This window comes from Erithacus rubecula (assembly GCF_903797595.1).
Source record: "Erithacus rubecula genome assembly, chromosome: 22".
Classification (NCBI taxonomy): domain Eukaryota; kingdom Metazoa; phylum Chordata; class Aves; order Passeriformes; family Muscicapidae; genus Erithacus; species Erithacus rubecula.
Window position 1 is genome coordinate 4,659,961 of NC_136674.1, and position 23,278 is coordinate 4,683,238.

The 23,278-nt window shown below is 41.1% G+C and overlaps 1 protein-coding gene across 1 annotated transcript; it reads right to left on the reverse strand.

The window, feature by feature from the left end:
• Positions 1–322: 322 nt before the first annotated feature.
• On the reverse strand, positions 323–23,268 carry RPA1 (replication protein A1). The gene is made up of 17 exons (XM_079324826.1): positions 23,135–23,268; positions 22,744–22,791; positions 22,413–22,491; positions 21,794–21,902; positions 20,858–20,946; positions 16,212–16,295; positions 14,848–14,980; positions 13,749–13,851; positions 12,572–12,640; positions 12,239–12,431; positions 11,042–11,181; positions 9,301–9,449; positions 7,890–8,022; positions 6,524–6,700; positions 5,050–5,157; positions 1,706–1,792; positions 323–1,333 (listed from the first exon to the last, which is right to left on the reverse strand). Exons 1-17 carry the CDS (start codon positions 23,165–23,167, stop codon positions 1,226–1,228), a joined length of 1,842 nt encoding a protein of 613 aa, XP_079180952.1. The 5' UTR covers positions 23,168–23,268; the 3' UTR covers positions 323–1,225.
• Positions 23,269–23,278: the final 10 nt, after the last annotated feature.

Here is a 23,278-nt window from a genome sequence, read left to right on the forward strand (position 1 = left end):
AGCCCAGTAGCATAATTACTGTTTTCTGTACTAGCTCTATGTCTGAACAAATCTCAAAGCCTGGTTAGTTTTAGACTGCTGTGTAAACGTCAATAAAAATCCCAGAAGTGCCAGCTCATCAGCATTCTCAGGCACAGAAATGGTGAAAATATCACTGCATTTCCATGCTGTTAACATCAGGAAAAGAAGTCTCCATTCTTCAGTCTAACCTTAGAGTTTGTAATAAGGTAACATCTCCCCCAAGTGAATGCTTATTATGAAAGCTAATTAATTGCTTTCCAGTAATGAGAAGTCTTTGGTGTTCAAAGAAAGCAAAATTCACTACACAGGAATTAAACAGTGTTTATTGAAACAAAGCTCCCCCCATTTAAAGACATATCTTTCTGATTAATATCATTACAAATAAAACCAAAGAAACTCAACATACAAACATACAAAACATGTATAGGCAGGAACTATGAGCCAAAAAAAGTCAGTCAGAAATCCATAGTACTAATTGAAGAGAAAACTAAAGCAATGCTTTGTAGTTGCCTGGATTTCCCTGGGGGATGGAGAGTCAATGCTTATCTGCCTTCCTCAGAAGAGACAATTTTGATTAATATCAGACCCATCTGACTCAGTCTATTAAACCCTGAAGGAAGGATATTCTTCAGATATAAGAGATATGTCTTTGATTAATAATTCTACCATATTGCCATTCCAAGCATTAACAACTGCATGGCACCTGTGGAAAGTGAAAGCCTTTGAATTCTATGGAAGGGAACTAACTTGTACTAATAGACCTGCTCTCTTTTGTCCAGATCTGAAAGCTCTATGACACTGTGCCTCCTAACCCTCTGCTGAACAAGTCAAAGTGTCAAGGTTGTCACTACTTCCTTGCAAAGAAGACAAAATGGTTCTATAATTCAGCTTTACATACAGGAAGAGAGCAAAGTTATTTCAGACATTCTGAGTGGTTTGTCTAAAGACCTTGGCAATCTGTCTAGAGTTTCCCCTTCAGCTCTGTCAGAGTTTAACAGACCACAACAGGCTAAAAGAGTGGCCATCAGAGTGCACTCTTACCTCCCAGGGCACATCTCCAGAGAAATGCATCAAATCTCTCAGCCCACTCTGCTGGGCTGCCATGCACGAATTGTCACACACAGGGTGGGAAAAAAGTCAATGTAACATTATCTATTGAGCTTTTCCTGGAAGTTCTAGGCTCAAGCAGGCAGCACTGGCCTCCTCACCCCAGCTGAGCATTTCTCCTGATGTTGGCAATCAACCTCTTGCTGTATTCTCTGTAGTTCACGGGTTTGACTTCCATTGCCGTGGCCTTAATACGAGATTCATCCTGCAAAAGAGAAATTTTAGTGTGTAAAAGAACATGAAACACTCCAGGCATTTGGTTCCAACCTCCTTCTGCCCCAGTAATTTACTGCTCATGGTATCTGGGTTAGCTGGGAGTGCCAACACGACTCCCAGAGCTGATATGTTGTTTTCATGTGAAATCAGCCACTCTTGATGAGCCTGAGAGGGAGCAGCAAGGATCCCTCCTTCAGTGCTCAAGATTGACAGTGTTTGTGTGATCTTTGGAATCTTCTGTTCTCTGTGAGCAAGGGAAACCTCTCCCCACAAACATAAGAGGAGGAAGTCACCTCCTACCGAGACAAGTTGAACTACAAAAGCCACAAGTTACATTATTTGCCTTCTGGGCAACACTTACGTTGTAAGTCTCCAGTTTCACCCGGATCCTGAACTCGTAGGTGTTGAAGTTTGCATTTTGGAACACTTCTTCAAAAGCCTGCTCGTTCTGAGGGAAGGACAAAGACAGGGATCAGCTGCAGACACTCCAGGCTCTCAGCAGTGCCATGAACTTTGAGAACAACTCAGCTTTTGGGGAGGTTGGCAAAACACTGGAACTACCTGAACCACACAGGCAGAGCCGAGTCTTCCATCATCATATTTTAGATGCCAAACCCATAACTCAAAAGTTTTAAAATTAAAAAGGTGATTACTTTTTAGCTGTTTAAACAAAGGAACATACAATTGCACTGAATCTGCAGCCAGGTACAAGGAACAAAAATACTACAAATCTCCAGGAGCTGCCAAACTGGCTAATTCTGATGTTGTGCTGTGATCACAAACACTGACAGAGTTAACTATTTCCTTATTAATTGCCTTATTAGGCATTCTGGTTTTCTGCTTATCCATCAAAGCTGCATGTATCTTTCCCATCCTGACACAGGCCTATTTAAGAGAATGTTCTATTAAAAAAAAGCAGATCCATGCTTTGAACGTGCTTTAATAACCATGAGAAGACTGTGTCATATTTATAACATAAGCAGCTTCTAATTACCATATGAACACTAAACATCATCATCATCATTTATAACAGACAATTTGTCAAAACAGTAGAAAAGGAGCAGGCAAGTCGTGGAGACTGTGAAAAAAAAAAAAGTTTATTTTTATAAAAATATGAGTCGTAAAAACCTTTGCTGACATTAAAAAAAAATCCTGCATCTCCCTGATGATACTGACAAGTAATTATTAATGCATTTATCTACCAGATGCACTTGACTTGATCAGTCACTCCAGCAGCAGACAGAGCATCTGATCTGGAATTGAATCCACCCCAGTTCCACTCACATTCCAAGTGTTACATCTGCTGTTTTTCACTGTGTGCAGCACTATTTTACACTACACAGTGATTCTCCTAGGGTTTAGAAAAGCACAACAAATGGAGGTGAACAGGAGCAGCTAGGTTCACAGATTACAGAATTTAGGCATATCCCTCCTGAATATTAAAACTCCTTCCTTTGGCCATCTTATGGATTAGAGGATAAGAAAACATGCTTAATAAAGCATTTAGCTCCTCTCTGCAGCTCTGTCACAAACTGTGCTAACCATTAGTGAGTTGAAAATGCCCTCAGCATAGCAGTCACTGCTACCCCACATTACCTCCTTTGGTATCTAACAAGCACAGGCAAGAGGCAGATGAAAAACCTTGCACATGTATCTCTGCTTAGCGTGGTCACAGGCTGTACATGAACTCCATCCATACTGTGAGCAGTGAAAAGACTCCCACCAGCTTCACAAGACACTGCATCAGCTCTATCAGAGAAAAACCACTAAGAAAAGCTTACTGCAAATGCATCGAGTACCATTTTTAAAGGCTCATAAAAGTGTCAAATCAAAACCAATTTCTCCTGGAACACAAAGCATTCCTGCTCAAGGGCTCACTCCATATTATGTTCCATTTTCTATCCTCAGCCATTTCCATTAGGCAGCTCTTCAAAAGACATTACATGTTTGTACTGGTACATAGGATCTGCTGTCTCTCCTTCCCCACCCAGCTCTCTTCAGCATTAAAAGCGACTAAGAAATTTTGTTTAAACTCTAGAAGAGATTAAGCATAGCTGAAGTAAGAAAATATTGACAAGTTAAGAATGGCTGAAAATGGAAATGCAAAAGTGCAAGCATGTCTAATTAAAATCCCCCCAGTTCTTCCTACAGAACAGAGGTTTCCAGCCTTTGTAATACCACAAAAACTCAGCATCCCAGACCACAACCTTTGTACCCTTCACCTCTGGCAGCCAGAGTGCAGAAAATTTCTAAAAATCATTCCATATTATAGAAAAAATAGCCTTGCTTTGCAGAAACAGAGGTCTACAACAGTGTCTCAAGACAACAGCCTCAACAATCCCTCCTGTTTCATTTTCTTTCCCCAGTCAAGCAATGGGTTAACCAACAACTGGGATATCTGTGGAGCCCTGGAATCAACCAGCCTTAGCCTGGGAGCACAGCAAGGCTCATATGCAATTCAAGAAGTTATCATGCATTCCACATCATCATTTAAAAACAAAACAAAGCCACACAGTTTTTATACAGTACACAAGTTAAAAAAAAAATCAGGAAAATATTATTTTGGTTGGAAGAAAGACAAATGCAGCAGAAAGGCAGAGTGACAAAGGGAAGATAATACTGCCTGTTAGTGTCTAATGACTTACAACCTTAAAAATGGTTCTAATCTGTCACAGAATGATCACTTCAGCATCTCTGCCAATGACCCGTTTCACGAATTGTGATTTTCACGAGACCCACAAAATTCTGATAATATTTAGAGGGGGAAAAAAGAGCCTTCAAAAGTAGGCTCACACACATTAGTTCAAAAAGCTTCCTGCCTACTTAACAAAGATACATACAAAGTGTTCTAGAACTTTTTGGTTTTGTAAACAAATTTTTGGAACACATTAGGGATAATGTTGTCAGCATTCGTTGCTAAATTAGTTGGGGGGTTTTTTTTGTTGTTTTTTTTGCAGATTCTTCCAATCTAGGTACAATGATAAAACAGGCTGTCTTTTCTACTGGAGGCAAGAGTCAGTGCCCCAAAGGCTGTGGCACAACCCTGGAGTGATCAGCTGCCTCTCCAGGCCCAGGTGATGAGGACAGGCTGATCTCCAGCTTTCAGCAGCCAAAAGAGCTCAGGGGTAGACAGACTGACTGTGGGAGCAAACTATGGGGGAAAGCAGCAAATCTCTGTTCTTCAGGCAGATGGCCTGTGGAAAATAATCCTGAGGAGAGTAAACAAGTCCCTGCCAAGAACTTTGGGCTAAGGAGAAGCAGTGATTTGTGAACTTGTAAAAGACACTGAAGGCCAACATCTGGAGGACAGCCTTGGGCTGGGCTGACCTGGCCTATCACCCAAAGAAAGGGCAAATCAAATCCTTGACAAATAAACAGAACATCCCTTTCATATGGCATTATTTTATGTATTTAAAATGCTGTTAATTCCCACAGCAAGTACATGAGCATTCCCCAATGCCTTTGCCACATTTGCTGTACATTCACACACAAATATGTCTCTGTTCCCTGGTGGATCAGCACTGATGTTCCATACAAACCTTACATCTTTGTCAGAACTGCCTTCAAAACATTACAAGAATATTTCCTTACCAGAAGGATCAAAAAAAATCCCCAAGAAATCTGAGGGAAGCCCAATACAAGATGAGTGAAACACAGTTCAACTTCAAGGCAAACAGTAAAAGTACAATAAGCTAATTGACTGACCTTTTCCTTCAGTTCTCCCAGGAAAGCTGCATTTTGCCCAAGAATGAATTCTGCTGAGTCTTGAAAACAAGTCACCCACTGATATTCCAGACAGTCTGCAATGGTCACCTAGAAGACAACAACAAAGCCCAAAAGGTTATTTCACCTGGTTGCCTTTTCCTCAAGAAAGACAGAAGACAACACAAAAGAAAAAAATATCTCAGAGCTAAAGAGAGTTTAAAATTTCCAGTAACTCTCAGAGCCTGACCTGTATGTCCTTTCAAACACTGAGGGTGGAAAGCAGTGACTTCCTACCTTTTATAAGCTTCACAGAATGTCCATAACTTAACACAAGTTAATATTGGCAGTAGATTGAAGCACAGGAAAAGGCCAGCAGGATCATAGCAGGACAACACTGATGGATGCTCAGCTGTGTCCTGCTGCCACTGATGAGATGTGAGCAGGAACAGGTATCCCAGAACAACAACTACCAAGGGGGACAGCAGCAACTCTGCAAACTGAATTTACTTTGCACATCCCTGAGTACTTGAACATAAATTCATGTTATGAGGAAACTATCAAAGGACCAGATAGTTAAAAGATCAATTTCCAGCCTCACATGCATTTCCTGGCTGCTTTGACAATTAGGAATGAGGAAATGGAAGTGCTTTGAAGGCCTTGAGTGTATCATCAGCATCCCCTTTATATTCTACAATATGCTATGTAAAGCAGTTCATGTGTTCCTAGAAGTTAGCTGATAAAAATTATTCAGCAGCAGTTTGTGTTCTAGAGAGGCTGCAGGGCTAGTTCCCTTCTCTCTGCATGCCCACCTGGCAGAGCACTTCTAAGGAGCAGATACAATTGCAATTTATAATGTAAAACAGAAGAAGGTTCAATGCCTATGGTGTAAGTGGGCATCACAATAATAATCCCCAGACAACTTTCTGAAGCAGGCTCCATTAAAGCACGAGGCAGAACAATACCTACCAAAAAAAACCTGTACTAAATATAGGTAGCAGCTGTAAAAGTGCAATTACTGCTCTCCAGAAATGCCATTTTACTTCAGTTTATCTTCACTACTGAAGAGGCGGAGGCCATCTGTACTCTGCACTGCATAGTACACTTGGAAACCAGAAATCAACTGAGCTAGCAGCAACTTTTTGGCAAAGAGAAAAGCTTTTAATTGGAGCACTAGGAAAACAAACTGCTAACCAGCTCAATGAAACATCCCTCACTCAGGTACAGCACACTAACCAGCTCAATAGCCTCTAACTCCCAGTCAGCACAAACTGCACCGACTCAAGAGTTCCTTCAACAGATTTTGTGTTGGGCTGTGCTGGGAAGGGGGCAGGAAACGCCCTGAAATCTGATCCAGGTACTCACCAGGAGCATCAGGCGGTATTTGAAGCGACTCAAGAGTTCCTTCAACAGATTTTGTGTTTTGGGCTGTGTTGGGAAAGTGGGAAACGCCCTGAAATCTGATCCGGGTACTCACCAGGAGCATCAGGCGGTATTTGAAGTTGGGGAATTCTCGGTCACACTTCTCACAGCGGTAAAGTCCATTTTGCTGGTCTATCACTTTCTTGTTGCAATCCTGGGAGGGACATGCCTGGTACATGCAGTTCTCTTTGCGCAGATGTACAATGGTGCCCACACAGCTAAAATAATCTGCCTGGGAGAGTGAGTGTGCAACATTAGCCTCAAAATACTCAATGTTTTCCCCATTCTGAATTAACTACAAAAGCAAGGCACCCATACTTGGATATTTAGGATTAGAAAGCTTAACAGCTATGGATTACTGGGAAGCTGTAAATCAACCCCTCAGTTGCAATAATTTTTAGGCTTCCATTATGTTAATAAAGCCCCTACAGCAAGATTATTTTGTGTTTCCATTGCAGGAAACTCCAATTGCTAGGTCTTCTTTAGATAAAGCATATTTGATTCTCCATTGTGTCTGTTCAAATCTGCACTTTTTCACAGGATTAAGATTCTGCACTTTCCTACGCTTCTTTTGGGAACCAATACAAAAAACAGAAAGCCTATTGTGTAGTGTTACAGATAAGCATTTGATTAAACTATAGCCTACAGAAGAAAATACCCACTCACCACACTAAAATAATCATCATAATGGCTTAAGACCACGGTCAAGTCTTTCAGGAGAAAAATAGAGGTTGCTTAAGAAGCATGGGCAAAAATTGTCACAGAAAATAGCTGAATTACAGGTGAAGTGAAAGTGTTCAGGGCCAGGTTGGATGAGACCCTGAGCAACCTTACCTAAGGGGTGACACCCCTGCCCATGATAAGGGGTTTGGAAAGAGGTGATCTTTAAGGTCCCCTCCAACCCAAACCATTCTATGATTTTAAAGGTTTTTTCCCATGGATAGAAGCTTTTGAATATCCCAAAAAGCTTAGCACTTAGGTCTGAGACAAAAAAAAATTAAAAAGAAAAAGCAGTATAAGCTTAGAGAGGTTTCTGGAATGAAAAGCCAAAGACTTGGGTTTATTACCAGCTTTTCTATTGACCAAGTGTGCACCCTTGAAAACCACTTCCTCCTAATGCACCTGTTTCTCCTGGAACACTTTGTGCTGCTTATTTGAACATCTTTGGGGTAAAAACATCTCCCCTTCACAGACACGAGGCTTAGAATTCTCTTGCAAACAAAGTATCACGTTGCAACATCAGCAACAAGCTTGGATTTATTTGAAAAACAATAATATTAATTAACAGCAGAAATTCCAAGACAGTAAACACATATTGCTCAACACTTGGACTACTTCAATAAGAAGAATACTTGCACAAAACCCTTGCTTTTTATTTTCTCCCCAATACACAAAGCTTGTACTGAGTGGCCATGCCTTACCTTATCTCCTTGTCCCAAGTTCTCAGATTTGGCTTCAAACAAAGTTTTCCAGTTGGTATTTGCTCCAGCTCCTGGCCCACCCCTCACATCAGAGATGGAGGTACATTCCAGAAGCTGCCCCTCGGAGTCAAACCTGCAACCACAGAGATGCACTTCTATTTTTGGAGAGCAGACCATACAGACTTATCAAAAGCTCTTGTTTATTTTCATGTGCTCGATACATGAGGGATTTTTTATCAATGATTGCAAAGGAAACAATTACAGTAATATGTGTATATTGCAAACAAAAATAGCATTTCAGAATAAGTTAATAGTCTGACTTAATTAGCACAGTATTTTATAAACCCACAAAAGGAGGACAGCTTTGTTCTATATAACTGCAATTTGTTTGCCAGCTAGTGGTCAAACCATGCACTGCACACTTCTTAGAGGCAGGCAGATAACAAGATTTAAGGGCATCAAGATATTTCCATAATTAAAATTAAATTACATGGTACCATTATCTTCGCAGTAGCTTCGATAGAAAAAGCAAATAGCATTGAAAAGATTATGCTTCCTCTGTTAAAATAAGAAAGCACAGCTCTTCAGCAAAAGGTTGCACTGCATTCCTGTTGTGATGGGCTTTATGATTTCACAAACACACCAACGAGCCTCAAAGATTGAGCTTAATTAAAGCGTGACAGTAATAGCTCAGACCCACAATCAATTTTATCTTCAACAAGCCTCTGAAGTATGGGAGAGCCACAGCTCAATGACAAATGGAGGATGCCATTTATTTCATCCACATTTGGGTGATGTAACTGGAATCTGAAGACTCGGGATTCACAAGTCTGATGCTGTTGGCACTTAACCCTCTTCACACACACACACCACATCTCACCACATTCATACTAACAACAGACAATTTAACAACTACTTACAGGAGAAGCAACAATGAAATCGCTTTGTTTTCCTGACAATACAAGAGTTATTTTGCTATCTGAAAAATATCTGGCAAGAACTAGACACTGAGAGATGTCAAACAGTCCCTCCACACTAACTGAGTGCATATCAGATTCCACACAATGGAAAAGCCTGTGGAAAAAAATACTGTTCTCTCAGATCAAGCCTCAGAAAGTAGAGCTGGTCAAGCCTGATTTCATGCTGCCTTCCAAGGCTTTGGGTCAGCATGCACTACCCCGATTTCAATTTTTCAAGGTCTGTCATGGAATTAAAAGTTTTTTGAATTGAACAACTTAAGAAGAACAGCCTTCCTGGCTCTAGGGCTTGCAAGCCAGAGAAGTTTCTACAGCCCTGGAAGCCATACCCTTTGCCACCTTCCCTACACACACAGCTCAAGTACAGAGAAAAAAAAAAATAAAACAAATACTCTGCAGGAGGTTGAAACAAAGCAACATAAACACACTCATACCATCCTCGGAGCTTGAAAGCCTCTGGGCTATCAGGGTTGATGACAACTGTGCTGGAGGACAGGACAGACAGGCTTCTGCCTCCAAAGTCAGAGACACGGGCTCCTTTGATGGCAACCACAGGTTGTCTGGAACCATCAAACTGTTCAGCCTGCATGTGTGAAAAACCAGAGAGCAGCAGCAGCACAGTTACAGGAAAGGTACTGAACTTGTGGTCATAATTCACAGGTCATGACAAGAGACCAAACTTGAATCAAACTGCCCCTCTGTATCTAAAAGGTAAGGTTTGAATGGTGTCATTAGGAGTTTAAGCAAAGGTAGGTGACAATTTTCTGTGCAATCCTAACACCCTGTTTCCTGGGGAACCAGAGAATCCTTAAGTCACACCATGGGTTTGTTAGAAAGAACTGCTCCCCTGTGTCAGCAGCTTTCCACCAGGATTTTAGGAAGGGAGATGTGTTATGGGAATGGAAACAAAATTAATTGTTCCTATCAGACTCCTCAGGAGATGAAACAACTCACTCAGCTTCACTGAGCCAATCATGTCCATCTTACTACCACTTACACAGAAGTGCTGCTATGCTGACCAAACATTTTTACTCAACTTCCCATCTTCTGTTTTTTATCTCATAAAGCTGCTCTAATGCTGTTCAACTGCCATCACCAGAGTAGTCTGACACTAACAAAGAACCTCATGGCATGAGAGAGGGTTTGAAAGGTATAGATTTTATGGACCCCAGAACTTTCAGCAAGCAAGGGGAGGATCATGTGCTTAAAGACAACAAATGAGCTGGAGTTGCACTAGCACTCACTGTATCCATAGATGCAAAAATAACAGAAAAAACACATCCCAGCAGTCATGACAGTGACTGTTGTAAAGGACATACAGATTCTAACCCTAATTGTGTCAGCTGCAAGCCATACACCACTCCCCCCAATGCTTATTTCTATAAGCAAGCAAACAGATATAACTTTGCAAAATGCACACCCTAAACTCTGTTGGAAGACTTATGTCAGGGATTGTATACCAGTAGTCTCTCCTATTATAACCTAGTTCAATCTTAAGGGTTTGAGATACTGAACTTCAGTTTCCCTCATTTGTATCAGCAGATGGTTAATGGTGTTTAGGCACCTACAGTATCAGTGCACTTGATCATTTAGCCATAAAGCATCACTGTCAAGCTGGCAGGATCACTCCCACTTTATAGACTGGCACATAAATCCCTAAGTATCTATAACAACAGTAGAAAACAAAGTAGCCTGTTAAAAAGATAAGGAAGCAGTTTACTGCAACTGTTCAAACTTTCACTTCCATGGCTCTGATGCTTTCAACTCCTAGTCTGAGACAGAGCCTCTCAACCTGCTCATTAGAGGTAACATGTATCCCACTCTACAAATAAAATTCATCTCATTTGAGACAGCCACAGCCACCAGGCTTTTCCATAATCAAACTGCAGTTCACACCCTCTCCTAAACCAGGAGCCTGTTACCCTCAGTATTTTGGCTTGAGACATAATGTCTGCAGTTGTTCAGAACACATTAGTCAGATCATGTCAGCAGTTTGTCAGGGAAAGGTTAAGAACATCACACCTGAATGCAACCAGACAGTCTTTCACCTCCTCTCGGCCCCGGGTCCTCGAACACCCAGGACTGTGTCAGTGCTGTGCCCATCTCAGGTGACAACAGCACCTCCTCACCCTACACCAAGGAAGCTCTGTTAGGAACAGGTAAGAGAGCACATACCTCATTTCCCCACAGTGTAGCTGTCACCAGTTTCCCTGATGTATCCATCAGATGCACGTTCCTCTTTGAAACCTCCCTATTGTTAGCTTTCACTGTAATTTTAGTGACATCTTCGTAGCTTTTGCAAATTCCAATTACATCTGAGAAACAGTTACAATTTAGTGTTACTCAAGGGTCACAATTGGGGAATACAAGATCACAAGAGAAGAATTCAAACCTACCTTGTATCCTAGCTCTCTATTGAAATGAAATCTGATATGGAAATTAAGTGTATTATGGTAGGAATGTTCCACTACAGAACTCTTCAGTGCTTTAATTTTGTTGACGCAGTCATTAAGATATTCATGAATGCAAGCCTCACCACATTAGAGAGATCAAGGCATTGTACTATCTTTCCCCATCACAATCTGTCAAAGGACTTCAGTCCTGATCATGTAACACACACTTGCTGTTAAAGCACAAGCAAGAGCCTTCAAAGTGACTGTAACACAATGAAACAACTGGCTCGTGCCTCCACATAACTCTGCAACCACAAGTTGTAACTTTAACAAGTCTGCATGTTCAGGTGGTTAAGAGCTAAAGCAATCCCCAAAAATACACCACTTTTAATATTACCCATCTACCTTTAAAATCCCCAGCTGAATGTCTCTGAATCACAGGCATCTTGTGCCTCTGAAACCTGAGAACCCTCGCCCCCACCCAAGCCTCTGATTTTTCCGGAGTACTCTGCCCAGCGAATTACAGAAAAACAAACCTCCAATACTTCACAAAGCAAGCCAAAACAGTCATGCAACTTGGACTTGGATGCAATGAATTATGCCAAAATCACTACAGAGATAATTAGATAGTGAAAGAAAGCAAGACCACAGAAGGTATGAAATGCACACGTGCTGAGCAAGGGCATTTTTTCCTTCAGCCTTTTTCTGTGGAAAACAGTGATCACAGTATAATAAACAACTATCACCTACTGTCTTTAGTTTGAAGCAGAAGTTGGAAGAATAATTGTTAGAAAACAGGGCAAAATCATCTTAACAGGAAAATTGCCTGAGGTATTTTTAATGGCAACCATCACTGGATAACTTCAATTAAGAGACCACAACATTCAAAGCATCCTATGCTCACTTCTGCCCAGAATTCAGGACACAAAAATCAAACTTCAAAGGTTTAGAATTTGCAATTTTTCTACTTTGAACTGACCAACAATTGAGTCTTTGGGCTTGTTCTCCAAGTCAGAGATGGATACAAAATCAAACTGAACAGATGGAAGATGCTGGGCATCATCACAGGGCACAACTGAAGTCTCATTAGTGAATGTAATCTCATAGTCATTCTTAACAGCTGTATATTGCTTGTTAGCAGTCTTCAAATTGCCTTTGGTAAAATAATATACCTACAGGAAAAAGCAATGAAACAGGGGATATTATCAGTAGTCAGGGAAAATAGATTGTGTTCACCTTTAAAAATCCTTGCTAGGCTCAAGTTCCTCTTTTCCAGCTCCTGTCAGTCTAAGAAAGCACAAAGCTACCATACCTTGTTCAATTCAATGAGTGGAAAAAACTTGTCTGCTTGATCGTTGAATGCAGTAGCTCTAATCTCACCCTGCAGGAAAATAGGGGAGCTGGTCAGAAGTGAAATTTAGCACGGGAAAAGATTAAAAAAAAAAAAGAAATCTTTGCAATGTTAAGTGGCAGCAGTCCTGCAGAGACAGTGGGGTCTGCCAGGGTAGCTCCAGGCGTGTGAGAAACAAACAACGTTCTCTTCACATCTGTAGTTAGAGCTAAAATGACATATTCTACACCTGACAATCAAACCACATATTCAAGTCTCATTAGTACATCTACAGCTTCAGAATAAAAAGCATAAGAACTACATCCATCATAGAGACACCTCTGGAAATGCCAGCAAAACTGGCAGTGATGAAATAAAATTCAAACAGACCCCGCAGCTCCACAAGTTAGCACACAGTATATTGTGATGGCTCCCACTCAGATATGTCTATAAGTAAGAATTAATAACAATTATATCCTCACTAGATATAAACACTGTTTTTTTTAAAAAAAAGAATATAGACATTATGCAGAGAAAACAAATGCCTGGTGACAACATGTTACATTATTAACCTTACATTTTACACTCAATATAATCTAGTAGAATCTTGTTTGTTTTCACGACACAAGGCTGTAATTTGATAAGAGGTTTGACAAACTGCAAGTTCAGTTAGATTAACCAGATACCATTCCCCAAACAAATCACAGAGGAAATTTCTCAGTGTTACAATAATTTGTACTCCAATTTCCTTATGAAAATTGAAAGCTTGTAACTTGGAGGTAATGCTCCTCTCACTCCCTGTTTTGTAAGGTGTAGCTCAGCCAGGAAGAGATGTCACTCTCAATCTACAGGAAACCACCACAACCCTCAGTATTAGGTTGTCAGTTTGCATAAACAACTCTATTTTGAAGCTGCAAAAATCCAGTCACACACTATAGACTTTGATGAAAAATAATCAGCAATGCTGCACATTTAAGACTTCATTCTGGATAAAAACTGGCACGTTGATGTGCAACTTAATGAATGCAGGGATACAAGTTTCAGTTGTAATAAAAAAAATCATTTCCGAAAAATGCACTTTATTTCCTCTATTCTGCCTTTATGAAGGGTTCATCAGCATCTGGCATACATTATCTTTGTCTCAACACATGACACTTACACTTTCATCAACCAGCTCTATGGAAAAGAGCTTTCCTTCACCACGGGAGTTGCTCCACGTGCGGATCTGACCTTTTTGGGTGACACGAGCACAAATGGTCCACCTGAAATCATGCAAGAAAAATCACTGTGCTGCATCTCTCTGCATCTTTTTAAAGAAGAGATTGACTTGACAAACCTTTGGAACTGGAATGTGACTATTTAAAAGCCAGAATCTTCCCACTGCACCTCGGCAACTCTTTCCACTGCTTTCTGTTTTAATGGCCTAGACCATTAAAGACAGAAAGTTGTAGAGAAGGCAACAAAGCAGCCATAAAGCATCCAGTATGATAATAATAGTGAACAATCCTTCTGCACAGAAGCAGGCCTCAAATCTTTTACTCTTCTAGGGTACATTTCTCACACAGCAGTTTGCCTGCTCTGAAAAGCCACGCCAGAACTCAAGAGCTCAATTATAGGATTCGCATTTAACTTGGGTAATCAAATCAGTTTGCATAACTTAAAAATGTCATTCACTAAATAATTACATCCTCATGCTTTTCAACAGCTCAGTAGCAGAAGTGAATAGCTTACTGAGCTGTTTTGTCATTAAGTTACCAAAAAGAAGGTTGCTTTAGGAAAAAAAAAAAGCCCAGACAAGTCAATCGATTTTCAACTAAAATATTAAAAACCTATCAAGCTCAGCAGGGCAGCTGCACCAAGACAATGGCAAGGCAAATCTCAGATTGTTAAAGAGTGTTGATGCAATTTAAAAAGATGAAAAGAAGAACAAAAGAGAACACCCTTTCCCACAGAACAAAAAAGCAAAAACCAAAACCCCAAACAAAAACTCAAACAACAAAACAAAACAACCCTCCCCCCAAAAAAAAAAAAAACCAACAAAAAACAAAGCCCATCAGTGTTTCTATGGAAGGTTTTTTGCTTGTTTCTCTGGGTGGTTTTGTGGTTGTTGTTGGGTTGGTTTGCTTGAACTTAACCAATGAAGTCCAAAGAACTCAATGAATTATTTGACAGAGACTCACACACAGAAAAACAAACCAAAGCTGTTGTTCCTTCATGCCTGTGACATGAACAAGGTCTGGCAAACCATGAGAACTCACTTGGACTGGTATGGATTCAAGCTGGCAATGGGCACCACCTTGGCCTGAGACCCCCCAGGTGTCTTCAGGGCACTGGGAGCACTGGCTTTTCCAAACTGGTTGGAGGGAGCGTGGTACTTGGGAGCAGCAGGACCTTCCAAAAACCACAACAGAGCAGAGATTTCAGCTTTGCACACAAAAATAAGGTTAAAATCAACTCAGGGTGCAGAACTTTCCCACCAAGCCATGGGGAGCCACACAGGCAAAGTTCCAGGGGACACTGGGGCTCCCTGTGCCATATGGGCACCACTTTGGGGGGGTTGAAGTTTGTTGCATTGTTTCTGCTCTTGGTCACAAGTGTTTTCTAGGCTGCAAAAGAGACACTTTCAGACCTTTTAGAGTGCTTGCACTGAAGTGGAGATGTGTCCAGAGTCAACCACTCGAACACAGTTTAAGTGGCAAACAACTGTTTAGCAGTAAATTCTCTAAAATGACAGAATCACAGGGTGGTTTGGGCTGGAAGGGACTCATTCCAACCCCCTGCCAAGGACAGGGACACCTTCCACAAACAACCTCACCCAGAACCCCTCCAACCCAGCCTTGAACATTTCCAGGGATGGGAAGTGTTAGATCAAGACACCACTCGGGGGAACAACTAAGGAAAAATATCCCACAAATAGTTTTTTGACAAAGTGATACTGTTAATTCTAAACTCAGTCTTGTCAATGTATATGCAAAAAACTCTTGTGATCAGCTTTGAGCAAAGAAGGAGAAGCTTGTTTTCTGCTGCAAGTTTCTAAGCAAATGTCAAAATTTTACTATTTAAAAATCCTTCCTAAACACAGGGGTAAAGAATGCAGACAAGTTAAAGCAGCACCAAGAATTAGGATTGACAACTTTTTAGCTCAAAAAAAAAAAAGTCTACAGGCTGACATTTAAGTTGACTGGATCTTTCAGTATCTCACTGAAATCTTGATCAAAAAAAACACGTTTCTAGATGTACTATCATATAATTTCAGTCTTGTACTGCCTAAAATGTTTGGCCTCTATCTCAGCATTGGTAACACACACATTTGGTGGCCAGCTCCAAACTGCAGCCTAATTTGGGTTTCCACAGAGCACTGATTCAAGAATGCAGTGTAAACTGAATAAAATTTGGTTTTTTGAGCTTTTTTTTTTCCCTTGGAGAAGAAAAAGGACAATTTTTCTCCTCCTGTATAATCAAATACAAAGTTCTCTTGAGAGAATTCACCTTGTCAAGCTATGGGTTACTCCTCAATGGAGAGTTTCTTGTGCAACACCACTAATAAAAGGATTTTATTTAAACTGAAGCAGTAACTTCTCACTGATCCCATATCAGAATTCCTGCCCAGGATGACTCTTACCTGCTCCAGACAAATTGCCATTTTGCTGCTGAGGTTTGCTGGGTGCTGGGTTTCCTGCTGGAGCTGCAGAACGTTGTCCTTGTCCTGGTAATTAAAATGGAGAGACCATAGAGTAGGGAGCACAGTAATTAGAAGTACCCTTTTAGGAAATAAAATTTCATACAAAAAAAACTGAAAAAAAAGCCCAAACTAAAACCACAGACGACATGCTAAAATCCAGGTATTTAAGACACTGGAGCAGCAAACTATCTGTTGAACATTACTATGAAGGAATTCCAGTCAGATTTTTTTCCTTAAGCAACTGCTTTCTACTTGGAAAGAACTCAGAGCTGATGGTGATTTAAAAGGACAGCCCTGAAGTAATCTTGACAACTTTTCAGTGTTTATCAGCTGCTATTGCTCTGACAGGTAGTTTCTGCTCCTACCTAACAGCTAAGATAAAAAAAACTGTAGAGAATTCTGTCTCATCACTCAAAAAGGGCCAAAAATCCACTGGGTAAAGTCAAATTTGAATTTAACCCAAGACAAAGAAAACACCTGCTGCATTTTATTTCTTAAATATGAAGATGTTTAATGTGGGGGTGATGGAGTCATCACTTCAGAATTCACCAGAGCCCTCTTGGCACACAGCAGTAAATTGCTTAGGGAGCAAGGTGATGCCACTCTAAGAATATAGTGCCCATTTTTTTAGATTTCAGGACTTTTTACTTGCTTAAAATTAATGATAAATTACCAGGGAAAGAGCAGACAGGCATATCTAAAGTAAAAGTCCATTAAAAGACTAATTTACCACTCAAAAATTTGAATTCCTTTACAATATAATTTACCTCTAGATGAGAAAATATCCAACATTTTTGTCCTTTTGGACACAACTAATCCTTAAGGTCTTGCTTTGCAGGGAGACCTAGGCCTGAGCAGGCAGATTTGGGATGTGAGGAGGAAGATGGTCAGAAAAAAGTGGAAAAGAAAGTCAGACCAAGATTGTAGAACACGACAAGGAACAAAAGCAGAGAATCCCAGGACAGAGGGATGACACCAAACTATGGGAAAGGAGCAGAAGCAACACAAAGAGAGCTCAGAGTGGTGTTGCCTGATGTGGTGAAGCCCCCAGAGGTAACCCTCTGGTTATTTTTAACCCAAATTCCAGGCCCTTGCACAAACCCCATCGTGCTCCTCTAAGTTGCCGCAGTAGAGTCACATCGGTGAACTGGTGACAGTCTCCCTGGCAACAGCCTGACGTCAAACAGCAAAATGTGCATTTACTGCAGGTTCCACTAGATGGAGGAGCCAGGTCTCCCCCTTGCTCAGTGGCCTCAGGTGCTCAGAGGGTCAGCACTCCACACCCAAATTCATTTTGTGCAAGGGAAAGTGGAAAAAAACCCAACAGGGCGCATTAAGAGAAAAATATGTTTGGTCAGGGGAGGAATATTCAAGAGGAACAGAATGTGGGTATGAAGCAGCAAGAGGTTTCCTCATTACTTTTGTTCCAAATATGTTTTTTTTCTGTAGGAATCTGTGATTAAAAAAAAAAACAAAAAACTCACTGCAAACCCAACCAAAGACCACCGCATCCATCGGAACACGTGTGCGTTATGAAACACAAATTCACATTTTAATGGCTGCCTACCCACAGCCGAGTGTTTCTCAACAGAGTAAGAATAAATTCACACATCTGTGCATGTGTTCAAATACAGAAGTAGCAGAAATATCTCTCCAATTTTCTTGCTTGGAGAGCCTAGGGACTCCTAAACTGTGATTTTTGGTGGCTGGTGGCCTACAGATCACTTAAAGTGCTCAGAAAACCGAGGAGGCTGCCTGGTTTTTGCTGTTAGTTTTTATTAGCAGGAGGTGAAAAAAAACCAACTGAAATACCTGCTCACATTTCTTTTGTATATGGTGGGTTAGCCAAACCTGAGACCTTTGCCTGCAGCTGCCCCACAGCCCACTCAAAGGCAGTAACTGCATAACAAGAACCCTCAGCCCCCAGTAATTTGTCACCAAGAGGTTTTGTCACAGTATCATGACACAAGACCTGCCCCAAAACTGAGCAGCAGGGAAGGGAGAGAAGGGAAAAAAAAATCCACACTTTAAAACACACCTAAATCACAGCAGTGGGAAGGGCAAGAATAAGGAGTTCAAGTGACTGTGTAAGTACATAAACATTTCAACATGGAAAGATTAATGACAGAAGTTAAACATAAGTAGCAAGTCATTGTCATAGTGAAAAGAAAGTCCAGCACCAGAGTAATTTGAATGAGATTAATGACAGTAATGACACAACCAGTCTTCAACAAGAACTAAACTGCTCAGTCTTAATTTTCAATACTATTATGAGAGGCTGCCTGAAAAGTTTTTATGATTTGTAATAAGAAGATTGTGTCTCCAGCTTCCTTGTTAGGCAGATTAACCACCTACTGCTCCCATGTAAAGTGGCCAAAAGCCAGCTTCTCACCCCCCTGGGTCCCACTGTGCTATTACAGTCTGAGAAAGAATATTCTTTAATCCTAGGTCTGGCAGTCTGAGATCTGTATTTCAAGAAAAAGCAAAAGTAGGGCTAAAAAATACATTTTTTAAAATACCAGAAGTTGGGTTTTTTTTTAATGGAAAACACAAAGTACATTTAAGATGCTCATTTTGCACTAGCTGAGTGTCCCTCAAAAATACAATTTCTTAATATATACATGAACTTAGAGAATATACAACTTGAAATAAACACTTCTGCCATTTCATCAAGGCCTTCATGACAAATCTTTCAGCCTGCAGAGCAGCAAGGCTGGGTTAAACTTACCTAATCTAAACTATTACCATCTTCTGTATCAAAAACCTTATTTAGCATCAAATGAAAGGGTATGAAGTTGTCAAAATAAGATCAGTGTTAAAATGAAATACACATCACATCCTATTTGGCATCTTTTATCTTGTGCAAGCCCACACATATGATGACCACAGACCTGTAACATCTCCAAAAGAGTTTAGATTTGAAACCTTCACCACAGAGTATTTTTGTAAGTCCAAATGAAGAACACAACTTTGATCAAAGTAATGGTAATTTTACCAGAATTTATAGTTTAAAGGTATATTTTCAGCTCAGTTCTGTCAGATACCACGTTCTCAGTGGTTTCTAAGCAACAACATAACTGAAAAACACTATAGTTCACAAGCTCTTGTATCACATAAGCAGGGAAATGGGAGAAAGGCACAAAACAGTCTGCTCAGTAGCTATTCTGAAAGTCTTGGTCTCTACAGCAACTGTGGGATTAAACCATAAAATCTGAGATGTCAACACATTTTTTAAACAGCAATTAGCTAAGTAACTATCAAAGGAACAAAGGATTCTTTAGGCTCATTTAACAAACGCCCCTCTTAATTCCCTTGGAAAAAGTTAATGAAGAAAGATGTCTTTGCCTTTGTAAGAGAATAGATTTTTAACCAGAAGAGCAATGTACCTACCACCACTGTTTGTCCAAACTATTCTACAGAAAACTCTTGCCACTAATGTGAGGTCCCTTAGTAATAAAAATACATTAGTTCACTTCTCTCAGGATAAAAAACAATCTTCAGGAAGAGCTGTTTGCTGTTAAATTCCAGCCATTATCTGTGTATACATCACTGACAGAGCTGTTCAAATATTTTCTTTAAGTGCTTATTATTCTCTCTCCTTTTTAAAAGACCAGAATTGGAAGAGCAGAACAGACTTTTGAACATTCTCAGAGGGAAAAATGTTTTAATTTAAAAGACTATTTGCATGAGAACTGCTAGCTCAGCACACAAAAGTGAAGAACACAGTTATTTATGCAACATAACAGTTCCAAAGAGATTCATGGCAGGTCAGATCAAGGTCCACCCAGTGCCTCAGTCTTTTTTCAGCTGGGCATGGTAGGAATGGGTGCTTAGGGAATTCTGTGCTCTCCTTATTTTCATACCAGTCTCTGTCTATGTACTTGGAACAATCTAAGTTTTAGTGCTTCCTGTACCTAACATTCATGCAGAGGATGTATTGTTATGTTTAACAGCCTTTAATGGATTTCTCTTTCACATCTAATTGCTTTTTGAACCTGTGCCAATTTTTGGCACCTACCTCCACAGGTTTCATAATTTAACTATGCAGTTTAGGGGTGTGGTGCAGCCTTTGTTTTACAACCACTGCCTGACAACATGAGAGCTAAAGAGCATCAAATGAACATAGAAAAGAGAGAGAGAGATTCATCATTCTTTATTCATCCCCTCCACGCCATCTTAGACTTTTACAGATCATTATTCCATCTTCCTCCTCCTGTTTTCTTTCCAGACAGGAGAAATTTACAACCTATTTGATTATTCATTATGAGGAGACATAAAATAGCTTCCGTTTACTTACTGGAACTCAAAGTAGAGACCACTCACTACAATAAAATCCTGTCAAGGTTATAAGGTAGGGGTGCTCCAAATACTATGGAGAGACTCAAGTTTCACCCATGGTGCAGAGTTTATTAAAATAGGAACAAACCCCAGTTTGTGTGACACAAACTAAAAGGATTTTCAAGATCTGCACATCACTATTCCAGGCTTAAAAAACCTGAATGTGTCTGACTGCTTTTTTCAAGTGGGAGAGAGAAGCTGAAAGGCTCTCTGAGCTGACAGAAAATTATTTGCTTACAGATACTCACCTTCATTGTATGGCTGGGGATTGCCAATAGGCCCACCAACCTGATCAGCAGTTTGCAGGACATTTACATCCATCAGGATAACCACTCTCCTACAACACAGAACAGACAGCAAATAAAGACTTTCACTCCCTCTGCAGCTCCCACCTGTGAATATCCTTTGCAGCAGGTGAGAAAACTAAGCATTAAGAGGCTGATTCTTTGGATGAAGGATCTGGGAGACAAAAACTCTCCACTGTCAACTAAGGCCTTTCTTGAAGGACAAGTAAGCTTGAAACAATATCACACTGCATCAAGGACAGGTGATGGCAGGCTGAACAGGCACCAAAATTAGCTTGGGAAACCACTGTGTTTTAAAAGTAGGAAAACCATACCAGGTTTTTATTCCCTGCCTCAGAAGTTGTTGTCTTCTCCCCAGAAAAAACACTGAATAAAAAGAATACAATCCTCAGTTCATATCCTGCATTACACATACATAGTTTTTCAGTAATAGTTTCATCTGGATCCCTTCTCATTTTGCAGTATCCCATCCCCTCAAATTTTCCTCCTATCCTATTTCCTCAAATTTTAATAAAAGACCAGATTCCACAACACCTAAGTAACAAGGTATCTTTATTGTTTCTTTTTAACAGCAGATTATTTTAAGGAAGTTTTCTACAAGTATTTGTAGTATTCCAGCTGGAGCTGGAGTACTTCAACTGGAAGCTTTATATTACTAAATCACTGTACCAGATACATCTGATCCCACTAAAGTAACATCCTGCAATTTATTTATTCTGTTACTGGTGCTGTGGACTTTCCCTCTCGCACCCTAAAGCCTGACTATTTTTAGATAATCCCAACCAAAAGCACTGGGCTTCTGCTTAGCCACAAAGCACAGAGCCCCCACTAGTGCAGCTGCCTTTCTGTAGGGCTGTACTTAAAGATTAACACCAATACCTTCCATCTTTCAGGCTGTTGACAATGAATCTGTTAACCTGGCAGACACACCAGGCTGACAAACGTTCCTCTTCCACCAGGGAGTTCAGCTGTGTTGCCAACATGAATGCTGCAGGAGCAGAAGGAAAATACTGAAACAACATTAAATTTAAAAATGGGCTGCCATGGCTAGCCACAGATTTTCCAGTCAGCCAAGTCTACAACTTGTCAAAGAAAACAGTGCAACTGCTAAGAAGTCACCAAAACCAGCTATAAACTATGCTGCATTTATTGCCCACACTTCAGAGTGCAGTGATACCTGGAATGATTGTGTATCAAAGAACTGAGAGGAAGATTTAGCTAAATAACTTTAAAATCAATGTTACATGTAGAGGTTTCTGTATTTTCATTAAATCTTTCAGCAAGTTGATTGCTTATATTTTACAAAGTTCCAAAAGTCAAAGATTTCACCTAAATGACAAAATGCAGTTGCACACTTCAGAGTCTGTAGCCCAGTGAAAAACCACACTCTCTTTTAATATTTACTTCAGCACTCTGCATCCAGTTGTCAGACCAGGAACTTTATCACCTTTAGCATCTCCACACTTAGAAAACCCTCACTGCAGCTTGTCTTACTCACAGGAAAGGGTGTTCACCCCATCACTCATCAGCACCCGGTAACGTGGGGGCCCCGTTCCTGTGGCAATAGCCCGTGTATTCTGCAGGGAAAAAAAAAACCAAAAACAAGCTATCAGTTGACATTTGTACAGAAATTTTTCCAAAGCAGAAAGTCGCATCAACAAGTGACTTATATATTCGGCTTTTTTGAATGCAATATCAACAGAAAAGGCCAAGTGATGTAAAACAAAATTAAAAGAGCTAAAAGTAGAGCAGCCTTGTTCAGCTTCTCTGCAGGGCTCACTCAGGAGCCCATATAGGGGCTGGCACAGGAGAAGAGGGACAATACTCACTATGACTTGCAGCACGGGCTTGGACACCTCCTCCCCTTGCATTATGGCCTGGAGAAATGAAAGAGACGCTCAGAAATGTGCCACCGCCTCGCTCGGGAGCCCCTAGCCACCCACAGTGACAGAACCACAGAATCAATGAGCGGGGACGCCTGAAACCATCGGGCCCGAGCTGTGAAGGGCTGTAGCCAAGGAGTGTGGGAGGATCTGCCGTGGAAGAGCCAAGGACGCGGGCGCGGCCTCACCGCCGGACCCGGGCACCGACCGGGACCAGGCCCCGCTCCGGGCCTGCTTCTCCCCTGGGGACCGGGCCGGACCCGGTGCCAAGGCCCCGATGTCACCTCCCGCTCTGACCAGGGGCAGGTGCATCCCAGCCCCGCCCCGAGCCGCTCACCGCGATGGCCCCCTCGCTCAGCCGCCCGCTCATGATGCCGCCTTCGCCGCTGCCGCCAAATCCTCCCGCCGCTGCCGCCAAATCCTCCCGCCGCCACGGCCGCCACCGCCTTCTTCCGGCGCCGCCTTACGTCACGCCGAGTGT

Coding starts and splice junctions, on each gene's coding strand:
- RPA1 (XM_079324826.1), bottom strand. CDS start 23,167: ATGAGCGGGCGGCTGAGCGAGGGGGCCATCGCG. Junction 6,701..7,889: donor ACTTGGGACAAGGAGATAAG/GTAAGGCATGGC, acceptor TCACTCTCCCAG/GCAGATTATTTTAGCTGTGT. Junction 1,793..5,049: donor TGGGAGAACTGAAGGAAAAG/GTCAGTCAATTA, acceptor TCCTTCCCTCAG/AACGAGCAGGCTTTTGAAGA.